This window comes from Tursiops truncatus, chromosome 3, assembly GCF_011762595.2.
Source record: "Tursiops truncatus isolate mTurTru1 chromosome 3, mTurTru1.mat.Y, whole genome shotgun sequence".
Lineage (NCBI taxonomy): Eukaryota > Metazoa > Chordata > Mammalia > Artiodactyla > Delphinidae > Tursiops > Tursiops truncatus.
This window is the reverse complement of record NC_047036.1, coordinates 45,607,169-45,620,853: the sequence shown is the minus strand read 5'-3', so window position 1 is coordinate 45,620,853 and position 13,685 is coordinate 45,607,169. Positions and strand designations below refer to the sequence as shown.

The window sequence follows — 13,685 nt, the reverse complement described above, 5'->3', positions numbered from 1 at the left end:
TGATGGAAGCCAGACCCTTAGGCAGCAGCTTTTGAAGTACACAAATATATATATGGTCTTATGTGACTGTATGCATAAGTTTCACTGGCCACAGGAGTCCTGGAATCTAAAGGCATCTTGTGGGTGGCAGTTGCAAAAATTGGGGTGCCAGATGAGTACACAAGGTCCTTTAGAAAAGATACAAGTGGCCTAGAGCAAGGCATAGGGAGAGCACAAACATGGAGTCCAGCAGCTTCTGTCCTTGGAATGCCCCTCTGTTAGGCCCTAAACATGTGACAAAGTAGAAGCCTGTTCCCCAGGCTGAAGAACCAGGAGAAGCAAATAGACCTCTATCACATAAAGACTGGGGATGTGTTTCAGTCTGCTGTCTGCACAGTGTCTTGGGAGTGGTAGCTTGCCAAGAACCATCTCTCTGTTTATTACCATCCCATGGAACTCAGGAAAGCAAGCCCTGCTGGCCATCAGAACCAGGCCATCAAGGGGCATTCCCTGGGGGGCAACCACAAAAACAAAAGCACCAGACATAAAAACTGGGCACCAGACACATGTAAGAGCCCTCCTCTTGGGGTGTGGCAGAGGGAGAACACAAAGATTGTGCCTGCCCTCTAAGGTTTCTGGAGAAGATTACATTAAGCTCTTAGATGTCTGTTTAGTTAGAAACCTATCCCTCAGGCCGTAGCTTGAAGATAAGCTGGTAGGCCTCTTTCACAGAAAGACTGGGTGTCTCAGTCTGCTGCCTCTTGCTGTGCTCTGGGGGTGGCAGCCATGTAAGAACTCTTTCTCCATTGGTTACTATTTTTTAGGATTCTCAAGCTTGAGCTCCACTGGCCACCAGAGCCAGGCAATTAAACTTGGCAGGGTGCCAGAGAGGGTAAGCACTCCTTTCTAAGGGATAAAGGTGAGCTGAAGCATGGCAGAGAGAGAGCACAGAGATGCTGCCCGCCAGCCTCTGTCTCTGGAGAGTACCCTATCAGGCCTCTAGATGTGTATTAAATTGGATGCCTGCCCCTCTGGCTGATACTTTATGTGAAAGAGGCTTACTTGCTTGTCTTAAAGCCTGGGCTCCTCTCAGTTGACTGCCTCTGTGCTGGTTTCTGAGGCAAACGAATCTTGAGTCCACAAACTCTTTATGGGCTGTTTCTCGGTTTGCTATAGACTCATGGGTCTCATGGATGTGAGCCCCATTGATTTTAAAAGCTAGATGTTTTGGAGTTTATCTCTCAGATGAAGACTTTAAGAGTTGGGGTGCCTGATGTGGAGCTCAAACCCTTTCCTCCACAGGGAGAAGCTCTGGGTTTTGAGTTCTCTCCTGATTGTGGGTCACCACCCTCAGTATGGAGTTTATGGTGAGACTGTCTCAGCCTCTCTTACCTGCATTTTTTTTTTTAAATTTGCCCAGTGTATAGGGGTTGCTCAGGTAGTTTTTCATTTTCTTTCAGTGGAAGTTTTTCGATATGTAGCTACAGATCCAGTGTGCTCATGGGATGAGGTGAGTTCAGGATCTTCTACATCAACATCTTGAACCAGAACCTGTACTTTGTCTTTGAGTTAGTGGAGCTAATATATACTTAAACTGAGCCAGAAATGTCAGTGTCTCCTCTCAGTTTCTAGTTCTCACTCTTGAAATCCTATTGGTCACCATTACCTACTTTCTAAATTGAACTATCGTGTATCCTGTACTCTTCACCACTACTGAGCCACCTTTATTTCAAGCATATAGATAACCTAACAGCTTTTTAATGCTTGTTCTGTTTCCACCATTGCCTCCTATTAGTCCATTTCCTATATTGCCATTCGAGTGATCTTTCAAAATTCAAATCTGATCAGACTAATTTCTTGCTTAAATTCCTTCAAGAATTTTTCAAAGCTGGAACATGAAATCCAGACTTTTAAAGTATTTCAGAAAAGTGTGATGATCTCAACACTGAGCCTCTCTTTTTCTCTTCCACCCTGTGATGACCTATGTGAATGGCTTTGGAGTTCTAGGAATACACAGTACTCTGCTCTACCTCTGTGGTTTGCTTTTGTTGCTCTCTCTGTGTGGAATAACCTTCTTCTTCCACTTCTGCTCCAGCATAACTCCTACATCTCCTATATGTTTTAACTCAGGTCTCTTTTCTTCTAGTACACTTTCCTGGAACATCGCAATCTTTGCCTCCAATCTGGGTTAATTGCCCCTCTTCTGTGCTTTCACAGTAGTTTGTATGTAACTTCTATATTGGCACACATCAAATTGTATTGTAATTGTCTGCTTGGTAGTATACTGTTTTGAAATTTTAATCCAGACTTTCTCCCAATACTTGCCTTCTTATATTGTCTATACAATATATTATCTTTGCCTTTCTACCATTCAGTCAGTAGAATTGCTTTAAGGGGGGAACAATATACTTTAAAAAAGAATATGATTTTTAGTTGAAATTGCCTGAGATTTAGAATTAATAAAAAAGAAATTCTAGGGCGGAAGGACTTGGGGCATAAAAAATAGATTAGGAAGAAAAGTTGAGCAGTCAGACTACCTCTCCACCAGACTAAAGATTCTTTGGACTTGGTGGGTATGGGGTGAAGTGAGAAGAAATTTAGAGGAGAAATAAGAGAACCTTCAGACTTGAGTGTTCCCGAGAAGTGTCCAAGACCAGAGCCTGCCATGTGGCCTTTTATTTAGAAGTCTTTTTCAGGACCAATAGGAACCTAGCAAAAATGATTAGCATCTTCTGAGGGTGCCAGATATATTCTTTCTAGGTCTACCTTTTCAAGGTTATTGAGAAAAATAGACACATAGTAACTTCATTTTTTAAAAATTAAAGCCAGGGTGATTATTTCTGAGGGGTGAACATAGAGGGGGATTCCTGCTAAAACCAGTTGGACCTGGTTTAGCCACAGAAACCTCAGAATGACCATGAAGCATGTGTAGGTCTTCTGAGGTCTTGCTACTGGCAAGACTTTTACCTAGGGATAGAGGACTCTTGTCTAAAAAAATGTATTTCATAAGATTTCAAGAAGACATTTTTGTGAGTTCTTTTAGAATGAAACAACTTTCTAATGTTCACTTCAATTATTTATTAGACACAAATATTAGGAAAGAGTAATATATAAACTGTGGTAATCTATTAATATTAACTTATACATTTTCCTCTATCACAATTGTATGAGTTCACTGAGGTAGTATTCTATTTATGTATTTTCATGTACACCAAGAAATTAGCACATAAAAGACATTCTATAAATGTTTGTTGATTAATATAACTGGAAGTCCCTTAATTTATTATTTTCCATTAATTTTGATTCTTTTCATGTTGCCTGCTTTGTCTAGACAGACAGGTGACCCTCTTGTCACTGAGTTCTGTTCAGGAAGTTATTTTGACCCTGTGGACCCATGTGGATATTCCTAGGACCGTCTTGCTTGGCTTATTTTTAGCACAGAGTTTGGGAAACAGCTTTAGAGGCATATTTGAAAGAAAATATGTGGAAATAGAGCTGTTGGCATGATTAGAACATTAAGCAATCTTAAAATTAGTAGTAGGTCTGCTGTGATGCAAATAGATGGATAACTGGGTGCTTCACCATGCTCTGAGGTCCAAGACCAAGGCAAGCCTGCATATTACCTGAAGCATCACTGCATCACACACCATTCATTTAAAAAAGCCTATACCACTCACACATCCCATCCATACATTACCTGGTTGAATGCTTCTCTCCCAGGCGGTGTCAGTAGGGTGCAAAATAATCATTGGATCCTAGAATTCAGATACAGGAACACATGGTCTTCAGGTAGCAGAGGTGACTTTTTAATACCATAGCAGCCTTTCTTGATTCTACAACCAAGAGCTTTGATTCTGGAATATAGTCAGTCAGGTATAAAAAGTTACCTACCTTAAAAGATGACAAATGTTAGAGTTAACTCCTTTGCCTAAGTCCAAAATCATGTGTAGGAAACTCATAGCCCTAAATAAAAATACACTCATTCTGTCTCTAGTTCAAGCTCAGCACTGTGCCTAGGATTGTAGATGAGGAAGGAAAAAAATGGAAATAGGTATCCTAGGACCAAAAGTAATACAAATTGAGAGGAGATGAAAAATGTTCTCAGACCAAGACTGAGAAATTCAGGAATATAGTCTCTTAGATATTTATTGTAATCTCCAAATAAAACAAGATAAACCCAAAGAACAAAAACCACTTTCTATACAGAATTCACATACAAACTTAATACCTAATAGAGCACATACAGTTCTTACACAATTAATTTTAATAAAGAGAATTAAAACTTCACAATGTGAATACACGTTATAGCGTTAAACCCAGACAAGAGCTCCTGTGGACACATGAAGAGTCGTAATATTTGCTGTGCAGCAGTAGTGTTCAAATAAACATCACGATCACTATATGAAAGCATTAAGCCGTTACTCAATTTTTTCTCAAGAAGAGCTCCACAGTGCAGTCACTAAGAAGGAGCCGAAAGTGCCTGGTTACAAAGGAAGGTATTCATCTATGCAATTCCCCACACCCTTTATGGGAAACACAGAACGACAGAAAAATCTCTGGGCTCACATCTGCCTGGTTGACGCTGGATTTGACAATGCCTTGTGGTTTGGTGCATGGGCAAAATGTCTAAATCTACTGTTCTTATGAGCTTCAGATTAATTTGTGTTTTGGGCCCGAGTCTGGGGCTGTTCAGCACAGAGGAATATGACGATACTGCAGCTTGCTTTCCTCATGGGGATAAAAACAGAGAGAACCAAACTGGGGTAATTTATTGGGTTTCCGAGGGCCAGTCTGGTTCTCTGGAGGAAAACAATGATCTCTAGCTGCCAGCTCTGTCCCCCTTCCATTCAAGGGAACAAACTGTGACCTTTCCCATTTATTTGCCTGGCACAATCTCCTCTATCTAATTCTTTCTGGGATCATGTCTCACCTCTTCAATGGAGCCATTCTTGACTTTTCCTGTTTTTGTAGGTTTCACATTCTCTGTGCTCCTATAGCCTGACATAACATAGCATTTAGATCATATCCTGGTATTTTGTTCCTTGTTCTTCAGTCAGTAAGCTTATTAGAGGCCAGAGCCATACCTCTTCCATGTTTGATTCCCACAGCACTGAGTACATGGTATTCAGTAACTATTGACGACTAAACATTTAAACACACCCTTAAATTATCATTCTAATGTTGGCTACCTGCTTATATTTTTCTTTTTTTTAAATTTGGCACGAAGTAGTCTCTAACCTCCCTGTTTCACCCACCTCTACTTGACTTCTGTGGGTCCAAGAGCAGGCTATCACATGTAAAATAGGGCCACATATCGCTGGTAGTGGTCCAAAGCCATTTAATATGATTGGCACATTCTCGCATGTCAATTTCAGGCAATTGCCATAGAGAGAACTGAAGGCTTCCTGTGATGTACAGAGGGCCATGGTCATCTAAAACCAACTGTTTTTCATCATTTTTAGTGAAAAACTCAACGTTTTTCCCAAGGGTATCATGATTTACTCTAACTAAATGAAAAGGCAAAACACAGTATTACAATGAGTGTTTTGCCTTAAAAATTAAAATGGCAAATAGGAGTTTAAGGTAGTTGTCCTACTTGAAACTTCATATACATAAATACATAGTTTTTGGTAATCCAGCAACCAGGCCTAATTTCTTGATTTTGTATCTCATTGAAGTTCTATGCCACCAATTATGAGATTAACCAAGGGAGTCTGAGGACGAATATATGAGTTTATGATGACATACCAAAGTGATTTAAGGATTCTGACTTGTTTCTCCTATATTATCAGTGTGGACAATTGAGAATTGAAAGTGAATATAATATTAGCAACAACCTAAAAAGACATCAATATTTTAGGATTCTCAGGATTGACAGTGTTAAATTTGCAAACCAAACACAAGGTTGAGTGACAATGAAATATACACAAAAATATGAGTGAAAATTCTTAGGAGACAGAACATGTGATCAACATTTCAGAGAAAAATAAAAATGACTTTTCCTTATGTGCATATTTTTTCTTAGGTTTCTAAATTAACCTCTTATAAAAGGCTTAAGGAAGATTCTGAATTAAAGAAGGGAATGCCTATATAAAATAAACTAACAGCCATTCTGTCTTGAAAATAAAATCCACAATTCTAAAAGGCAAAATTGACATATATTCCCAGATCCTAAATGTTTGGTCTTATAGGGGAAAAAAAAACATACCTTGAAGTAGGCACAGAGGAGTTTCACATGACACCAATAAGGTATTTACTGTATAAATTGTACCACTAAACAAATACAGCTACACGAAATAATCTGAGTAAGTCAAACAGCCATTAAAGCATCTCACACATTCATTATAATTCACTCTTTCACACTAGTTTATATACACTGAGTAAGTCATTAAATATTGCACTTATTGGCCCATGAACCCTCAATTCTGAGGTGTTGAAAAATAGAAAACAAATCTATTTTTATAACATATTTCATGCAACATTTAAGACATTTCAGTTCCACAAACACCATTAAGTAGTTGTACATTTGGACAGTTCAACGGTATCACATCACGTCTGACATTAACAATATATTAACAGGAATTACAGGAAATTTTCATTCAGCACATATCCTAGGGATGATGAGACAATGCATGGAAAACCATCATACTGAAACAGCAAACAATCCCCAGATTTCACTTTTATGAGGCGTATGGAACCACTAGACAGATGTAATTTATGCTCACGTCCCTGAAAGGCCAGGTGTCTGTGGCTCATGTACCATCTGCATCTTTAAGAATGGCATTCATGAACCTAAGCAACCTCTAGTGCCAAATAATATGACCATGGAAACATTTCCATTAAGAAATAAAGCCACAGCCAACTCTCAGTTGTCCACAATGAAGGAAAGTATGAACACAGGTGAATGAAATACACAGGTACCCCCCCCCCCCCAACTTCATTTCAGCAAGTAATGACCGGTTGAAACTCTACCACTAACTGTACTGATGGGAGGTAAATGGTGAAACTTGAGTCTCATTTCCTATTCTTGGTCCTGTCACTCTGTGAGGAGAGTGCTTTAAAAAACTGAGATGATAAAAAAAATCAGGAAGTAGAAAAGAGAATTGTAAATAGAAAGCTCAATTTGTCCACCAGCTGCATGGTCTGATCTTAATACTCGAACTCTGACAGAGGCTTTGAAATAATTTCTTTTCTCTAGAAGGTTTGCAAAATATATTCTCTCTATCCTCCCCTTTTAATGGGAATTAATTCTCTGCACAGAGGCAAATCAAATCAGTGTGAAGAATCTATTTTGTAGACCTTTTTAAGGGAAATGCCAGTTACAGTTGTTGGAGCATAGTAAAATCTCCCTTTTCCCTAGCACTGAGAAAGCACCATATATGGAAATTTTCCTTCATAGAAAAGGTATCTGTGTTTGAGTGTGTATGTGCTGGGAGGGGCAACACTCTCTGTGTGGCCCAAGTGTAAATATTTTAATCTACTTAAGCGAAGTATTGGACTAGAGTGTCAAGCATTCCTGTAAAGGTTTTTAAGAAAAAAACATTATTTATGAAACAACAATAGGTGGATATATTTTAAATAAATTCTCTAGACCTGTTTTTGTCCCCTTAGAGGATATTGTATTTTTAGAACCTGGAACCCTTTAGGTTCACTGTAGAGATAATCAAGATGCCTTTTTTCCTGGTTATAAACTTCATCTTTTACTCAATTTTCCTAATTTGTTTCAGAATATAAAACAGGTTTTTGTCTTTAACTGGCTTTGATCAAAAAGTTATCTGAAATATAAAGGAATCTAAAAAGCTGACCCTGATTGTTCAGCTGATCAGAAAGAATTCACCATTTTACTGGTAGACCCCTAAAACACAGGTATTATACACAAAAGGGCAAAGCCAAGCAGATCTGGAGTGGCTGCATCTTCTAGGGGGTGATTAGAAAGGCCACATGGGTCTAGTTGCTCACATGGCAGCCTGACATGGCACACTGAGTGAGTACACACACAAAGGAACAAAGAGTTCTAGTTACCAGTCATGCAAACTATAATTTAGAGAGAGAGAGAGCATTCTTCAGACAGAAAGGCTACCTCCCAAGTATGCCACGCCAAAAATTCCTGATGGAGCATTCCAATAGTAGATGGAAATTATTAAACACTTTTTGACCTAGAAGGGTTTTAATCATGACTTTAAGATTTATCTTAGTATTTCACATGCAGCTGCTACCTCAGCCTTGGGATAGCTTGGGAGAGTCTGGATACATTTTTAACATAGTCTCACAGATGCCACACAGTTGACTGAAGGATGGCACAGTATATCCTCACTGAGCACGAAGAGACACATTGGATAAAGTACATCAAAATGAGCCACTGATTACTGACTACCACGCTCCAAAATTAATGTTGCTTCATGGAAGTTCAGTTAACAGTAGACTGTATTTTACTTTAAAGCAAGAACATTGCATCCCTGAAAGTCTATCCTCAGTATAGATGTAGTTAAAATGGGAAGGTTAAATTAGTTCCTGAAAGATAACCAATGTGCTGAACCAAAGAGCTATTATTAATCTGGATAAGAGTTAAGTAGGTGAAATACATATTTGTTTGTTGAGTATGTAGATGTCTTGTATAATTGCGGTTGTAGTGGAATGCATAGTTCATATTTAACATAACGCTGAGGCTTTCTGCAGCAACCAAAGACATCATCATAGTTCCCATTCCAAATAAAAATCTTAGCATTTATTTACTAGGCGGGCAAAGGGATAATGATTTTAAGTTAAACTAAAGAGGTGGTTAGAAGTTTATCAAGGCAGTAGAGGTTGCTCAGCAGTGGCAATGAACTAATTCACTGTCTTAATTCTTCTTATAAGCCCATAGATATAATGCTAACTTGTAAACTGCCATCTTAGGACTTAAGAAACTTCATGCACCTTCTACATCCACTCACAACCCCAAAAGCTGAAATGCGGGTCCACTAAATGGCTGTTTTTGTTTGTTTGTTTGTTTTGCGGTACGCGGGCCTCTCACTGTTGTGCCTCTCCCATTGCGGAGCACAGGCTCCGGACGCTCAGGCTCATCGGCCAGGGCTCACGGGCCCAGCCGCCCTGCAGCATGTGGGATCTTCCCGGACCGGGGCACGAACCCGTGTCCCCTGTATCGGCAGGCGGACTCTCAACCACTGCGCCACCAGGGAAGTCCTAAATGGCTGTTTAGAGGAAATAATTTCCAGTCCAATTTTTCATTTACATTTAGAACAGAAAGGAATGTCCCCAAACCAAAGCTCTTGGAAGTATCTGCTCAAAACAATCAAGGTTTGATTATAAAAGTAATCGGAGGGATGGGGTGATGAGGAGAGGGGTGACAGAGGAAGAGAAATTTGTTCTTGAAACACTAATTGAGTTGCATCAAAGACAAAACATGGCTGTCTACAATTTACACACTAACACAAACATACACTTTGTAAGATGTCTCTGTTCTTTTGAATACAAATTTAGTTAGGCCATTAGTAAAAATGATCTGTGGTTATTTAAGCTGTTGGCAGACAGAATATGGGAGATATTGTATGCGTGTGTGTGTATACACATTTGTGTGCATGATGGCCTAAAGGGTGAAAACCCTTGGAACCACAGCATTATAAATAATATAGCTTGATGCCAATAGAAGTTTACTTAGTGAATCCTAGGCTGGTTCTTCTTTTGCCAAACTTGATTTTAAAACCAGGATCTCTTGATGAGATTAGGAGTCGAGAATTTTTCTCTCTTTTCATGTGCTTTACCGCAGGAGCATAGGTGCTCAATTCATTGAGCTCTGTGACGATCCTTTTTGGAAGCGTCTCACTTAGAAAATCACACTGGGGTAGGGACTTCAGAACTGAGAATCAATTAGTAAGCCTCCACTTCCATTGAGTCTTGAAAAATAGAAATTATTGGATGTCCCTTGGCACTGACACCTGGGCCATTCTTGCATTCTGCTCCCGACTGGCACACAGTAGCTCAAGTCTGGTATGTTTGACACTGTGGAAGTGGGTACTTGGCTTAGGTCTTCTGGTTCTAGAGCCGTTTAATTTCAATGGCAATTAGCTCTTCAGGGAAGGAGTTTACAAGAGGGCAAAACTCAACTTTCTTTCCCATTTTCTACCCTCTCTGATTTTGCTTTCCATTTTACAATAATATGCATATCAATGTTCTTCTGAAAAAGCCATCTGAGACATCATATTGAGGTCCTTGACATCTGTACGTATGTATGTGAGATCAGGTCTGAGAGAGGATGCGAAGGTCTTCCTAGTTCTATTGCTTCACATTAGATTGTAAAAGTCAGCTTAACAGCTATATCATTTAACATGGCCATTTTCTAGACCATGTTAAAGAAATATTACAGTATCATGCAAACAGGCTTCTGTTGCAAACAAATCTGCTTTGATGGCCCCTGCCTTCTCTTTCTTCCCTTCACTTTAATTTCTGTGATTTTTGAAGCTAGTTGCCCCATTAAAATCTAATAAAGCATTAATGTCTTCTTGTCTTCACTAGGCTAAGGTCTACCTTGCAGAGTGCCAAAGTGAAGATTTATTGCCAATTAGTGGATCTTAAGCTAAGATGAGCAATAATAAGAATGTGGATATGCTTAAGACATCCCAAATGCTTTCTCCTGTAATTTTCATCTTCTAACTTACTAGTAATATATGTGACCTAGTTCCCTGTCTTGCAGGCATTTATCCTCCAGAGATCTCTTTAGATATGCATCTTTCCCTATCAATATCCTTGCTCAAGAATCTTGCGCTCAATACTTTCATGGGAAGTGTCTCTGTTTTTGAAAAGAGAAAAAAATCTTTTACATGATCACCAAAAAAGGGGAAAGTTCACTTAATGGAACTGCCCTTCCAAATATGCCAATGTGTGCCTGCTGCCTTAAAGTCCTAGCCGTAAACAATGCTGGGTGGTGATACAGATGCTGTGTCTCTTTCCAGTCCTCACTTAGAATCGCTGGTGGGATTGGTTTGCTTGTTAATCATATATGGTCTTCAGGAAATCCAGGCGAAGGAATCTCTAGGAGAAAGAATCTGGGTGTTCAAATGGTTTCCTTTCTCCTCTCAAATTGCTTATGGCACCCTAAGATTTTTCTGTAACTCTCAGCTCCAAAGAGAGGTCTCTGAGTAACTTAAGCATGTTTAAAGGCTTACAGAATGGGGATACGCCTTAAAGGTATAAATACTTGGATTGAAAAAGATTAGAGATGATAATTGTCTTTTCCTCAATCTGAGAGCCATGGAGATACTGTTTAACTGATTTCTAGCCAGGTAAAAGAACCTAGGGAGGTGCGAGCAGAAGGCAATGTTGGGGGAAGCAAGCCTACATCCTATGGGAAGAGGTGCTCTAACAAGCTTCAACTTGACCTCTGTTCCAAGCGTTGGTAATTGTTCCAGAAAGTCGCGGTGGTATATGTCATGGGGGGGAGCTCAGGCCTTGGAATCCCACTGCTACTCATATCCTTCTTGGTTAAGACGCTTGTTACATAACACATTCAGCAGATACCTCTGTCTGTCAGTGCCCTCAAATATTCAGAATGTTGGGTGGTGCTGTCTTGGGTTAGGTATTCCTTATTTAAACATCTAAACTAAGACTACTGTTAAAATCTACTTCCAGTCAGGTAAATATTAATCTCTTGGTAAATTTGCAAGGGCCTTAGCAATATTTCAAGTTCTTTATAGTCAATGGTCTTCTCAGTTATAATAACACTGAAAAATAGATACCTTTCCTGAACAGTAAACCAACCAGACCCATGACAGTCTCCCTAATCATGAGTAACATTTCCACTTGATTTTCGATTGAGAGTAAAGCAAATAAGGCCTCCTGAGATCTCGCCCTGCTCACACCACACACACAACCAATTTCTTGGTTATCATCCCTACAAGTGAATAGCATAATTTGAACCCGTAGCCCAAAACTCAGTTGTACTGAAATTATAATCAGAGGTCCCAGCAGTAGCTTAATCTAAGAAACCTGAAACAAAAAGAGCCTAGAAGACAAATAACAAATCACATGCAAACATCTGATGTTTATAGATGGATAGTCCTTACAAAGTTAAGATCACATATTTGTCACTTATTAACACCGGAAATCTCCCCGGAATTGAATGCATGTTCGAGCCACAGACATCAAAGATTTCCCTCAAATAATTATTAGGCAGTATAAATGAAGGCTAATTGACCATTTATAAATGCTATTTTTAGCAACCAACCCCTCTGGAGCTGCCTGTACCGGGACACTAACAGCCACAGTTGGGCTGCGGTGGAGGAGGTGTTTCCCTGAGCCTCGTGTTCTGCTTTGCGGCAGTGATGGCTGGATCTGTCTCCAAACTCTCGGACATTTTGTCGCAGATGATATCCACGAGACGCTCAAATGTCTGCTTCACATTAACGTTATCCTTGGCACTTGTTTCAAAAAACTCAAAACCTGGAAGAAACACAAAGAAACACAGCTTGGTCGCTTCATACTTCTGCGGAAATTAAATGGGACATGGTGATGGTAGGACAGCAGTGCTGGTAGGTTTGGTTTGGGTGGGAGATGAGAGGCAGGATTGAACAAATGCTACCATCTTGCTATCCATTAACAAGAATTATAAAGTCAAATTAGTGATGTTCACATCTTATTTTTCTCTAGACAAAAAAAAAAAAAAGCCTTGGCAAGAGTTAGTTAGTAAGGACGACATGAAGAATCCTTGACACAGTCTGTCTCTGCCATCTCTTCCTGCAACCCCTGGATCAGCATGCAGCCTCTTCTAATCTTTTCTAGGTCTGGGGTTATTTGGCATTTTTTTTTAAAATTTCCTCATTTCAGATTCTACCAAAATTATTAATTTTCATTTTTTCTTTAACTTCAGGCTTAGAAGACTTCATGTTCATATTCTGCTGTGAAAGGGACTCCCAAACTCCCACATAATGCAGCTCTAACTTTTTCCATGTCTGTCCTACTGCTGCCTAGTAAAGTGTTTGAGGGTAGGCCTTTGGTAAATTTCCTGTATTTAACTGGACATAAGGTGGCACTAAAGAATCATTGGATTTACCCTAAGCGAGCTCCAGCCTCCTTTAGGAAATTTGAGTGGTGTTAGCCTAACAGCCCTCCAGGGCTTTGTATACCATTGCAGCTAGTTACTGGTGCTGATTTTTCCATATCTTCTGTTACCTGTCAGCAGCAATGTTTTATCAACATCTGGGAAAGGACACGATAAATTTCAAATAAGCTGCCAGAAGTGCAAGAAGTTACAAAAAAATGCAGTGACAGTTTCACGCATCGACTGATGCGTCACTGTACCTGGGTAGAAGCAGCCTTAGTAGGCTGCTCTGTACACAGCCTTGTCACTATTGTTCGCATTCACATTCCACGGGCTGAGCTTGCCAGTCAGTTGCCATGACAACCTCCCCACTAGGCCAGCCAGAGATTGCTCTGGTCCATCCAGGGAATGTTGATTTAGGATGTATTGGGTTGAACACAGAAACGCTGTCCTAATCCATTCTGAATTTTACACCCTATAAATCCTCTGGTTACATCTGGTCCTATCTCTGAGGAGCCACATGGATTCAGAATGATTAAATCATGTGATTTCATCCCAGCTCCTGGGGCCAAAAGAGGAAAAAATGGATTAATATTTTGAATCCATGTCAAAATCGCTCTCATGAGCTAGAAATATTTATTTTCTTAAGCAGTATTGAAGATAAACAACAAAA

At 39.7% G+C, this 13,685-nt stretch overlaps 1 protein-coding gene across 1 annotated transcript in view; it reads right to left on the bottom strand.

Moving 5' to 3' along the window:
• Positions 1-3,164: 3,164 nt before the first annotated feature.
• The window catches only part of RAB3C (RAB3C, member RAS oncogene family), a 297,825-nt gene continuing 287,304 nt past the window's right edge, over positions 3,165-13,685 (bottom strand). The window contains exon 5 of the mRNA XM_033852883.2: positions 3,165-12,414. Coding sequence (XP_033708774.1) covers positions 12,227-12,414 — 188 coding nt within the window. The 3' untranslated portion in view covers positions 3,165-12,226. The remainder of the gene's footprint in view (positions 12,415-13,685) is intronic.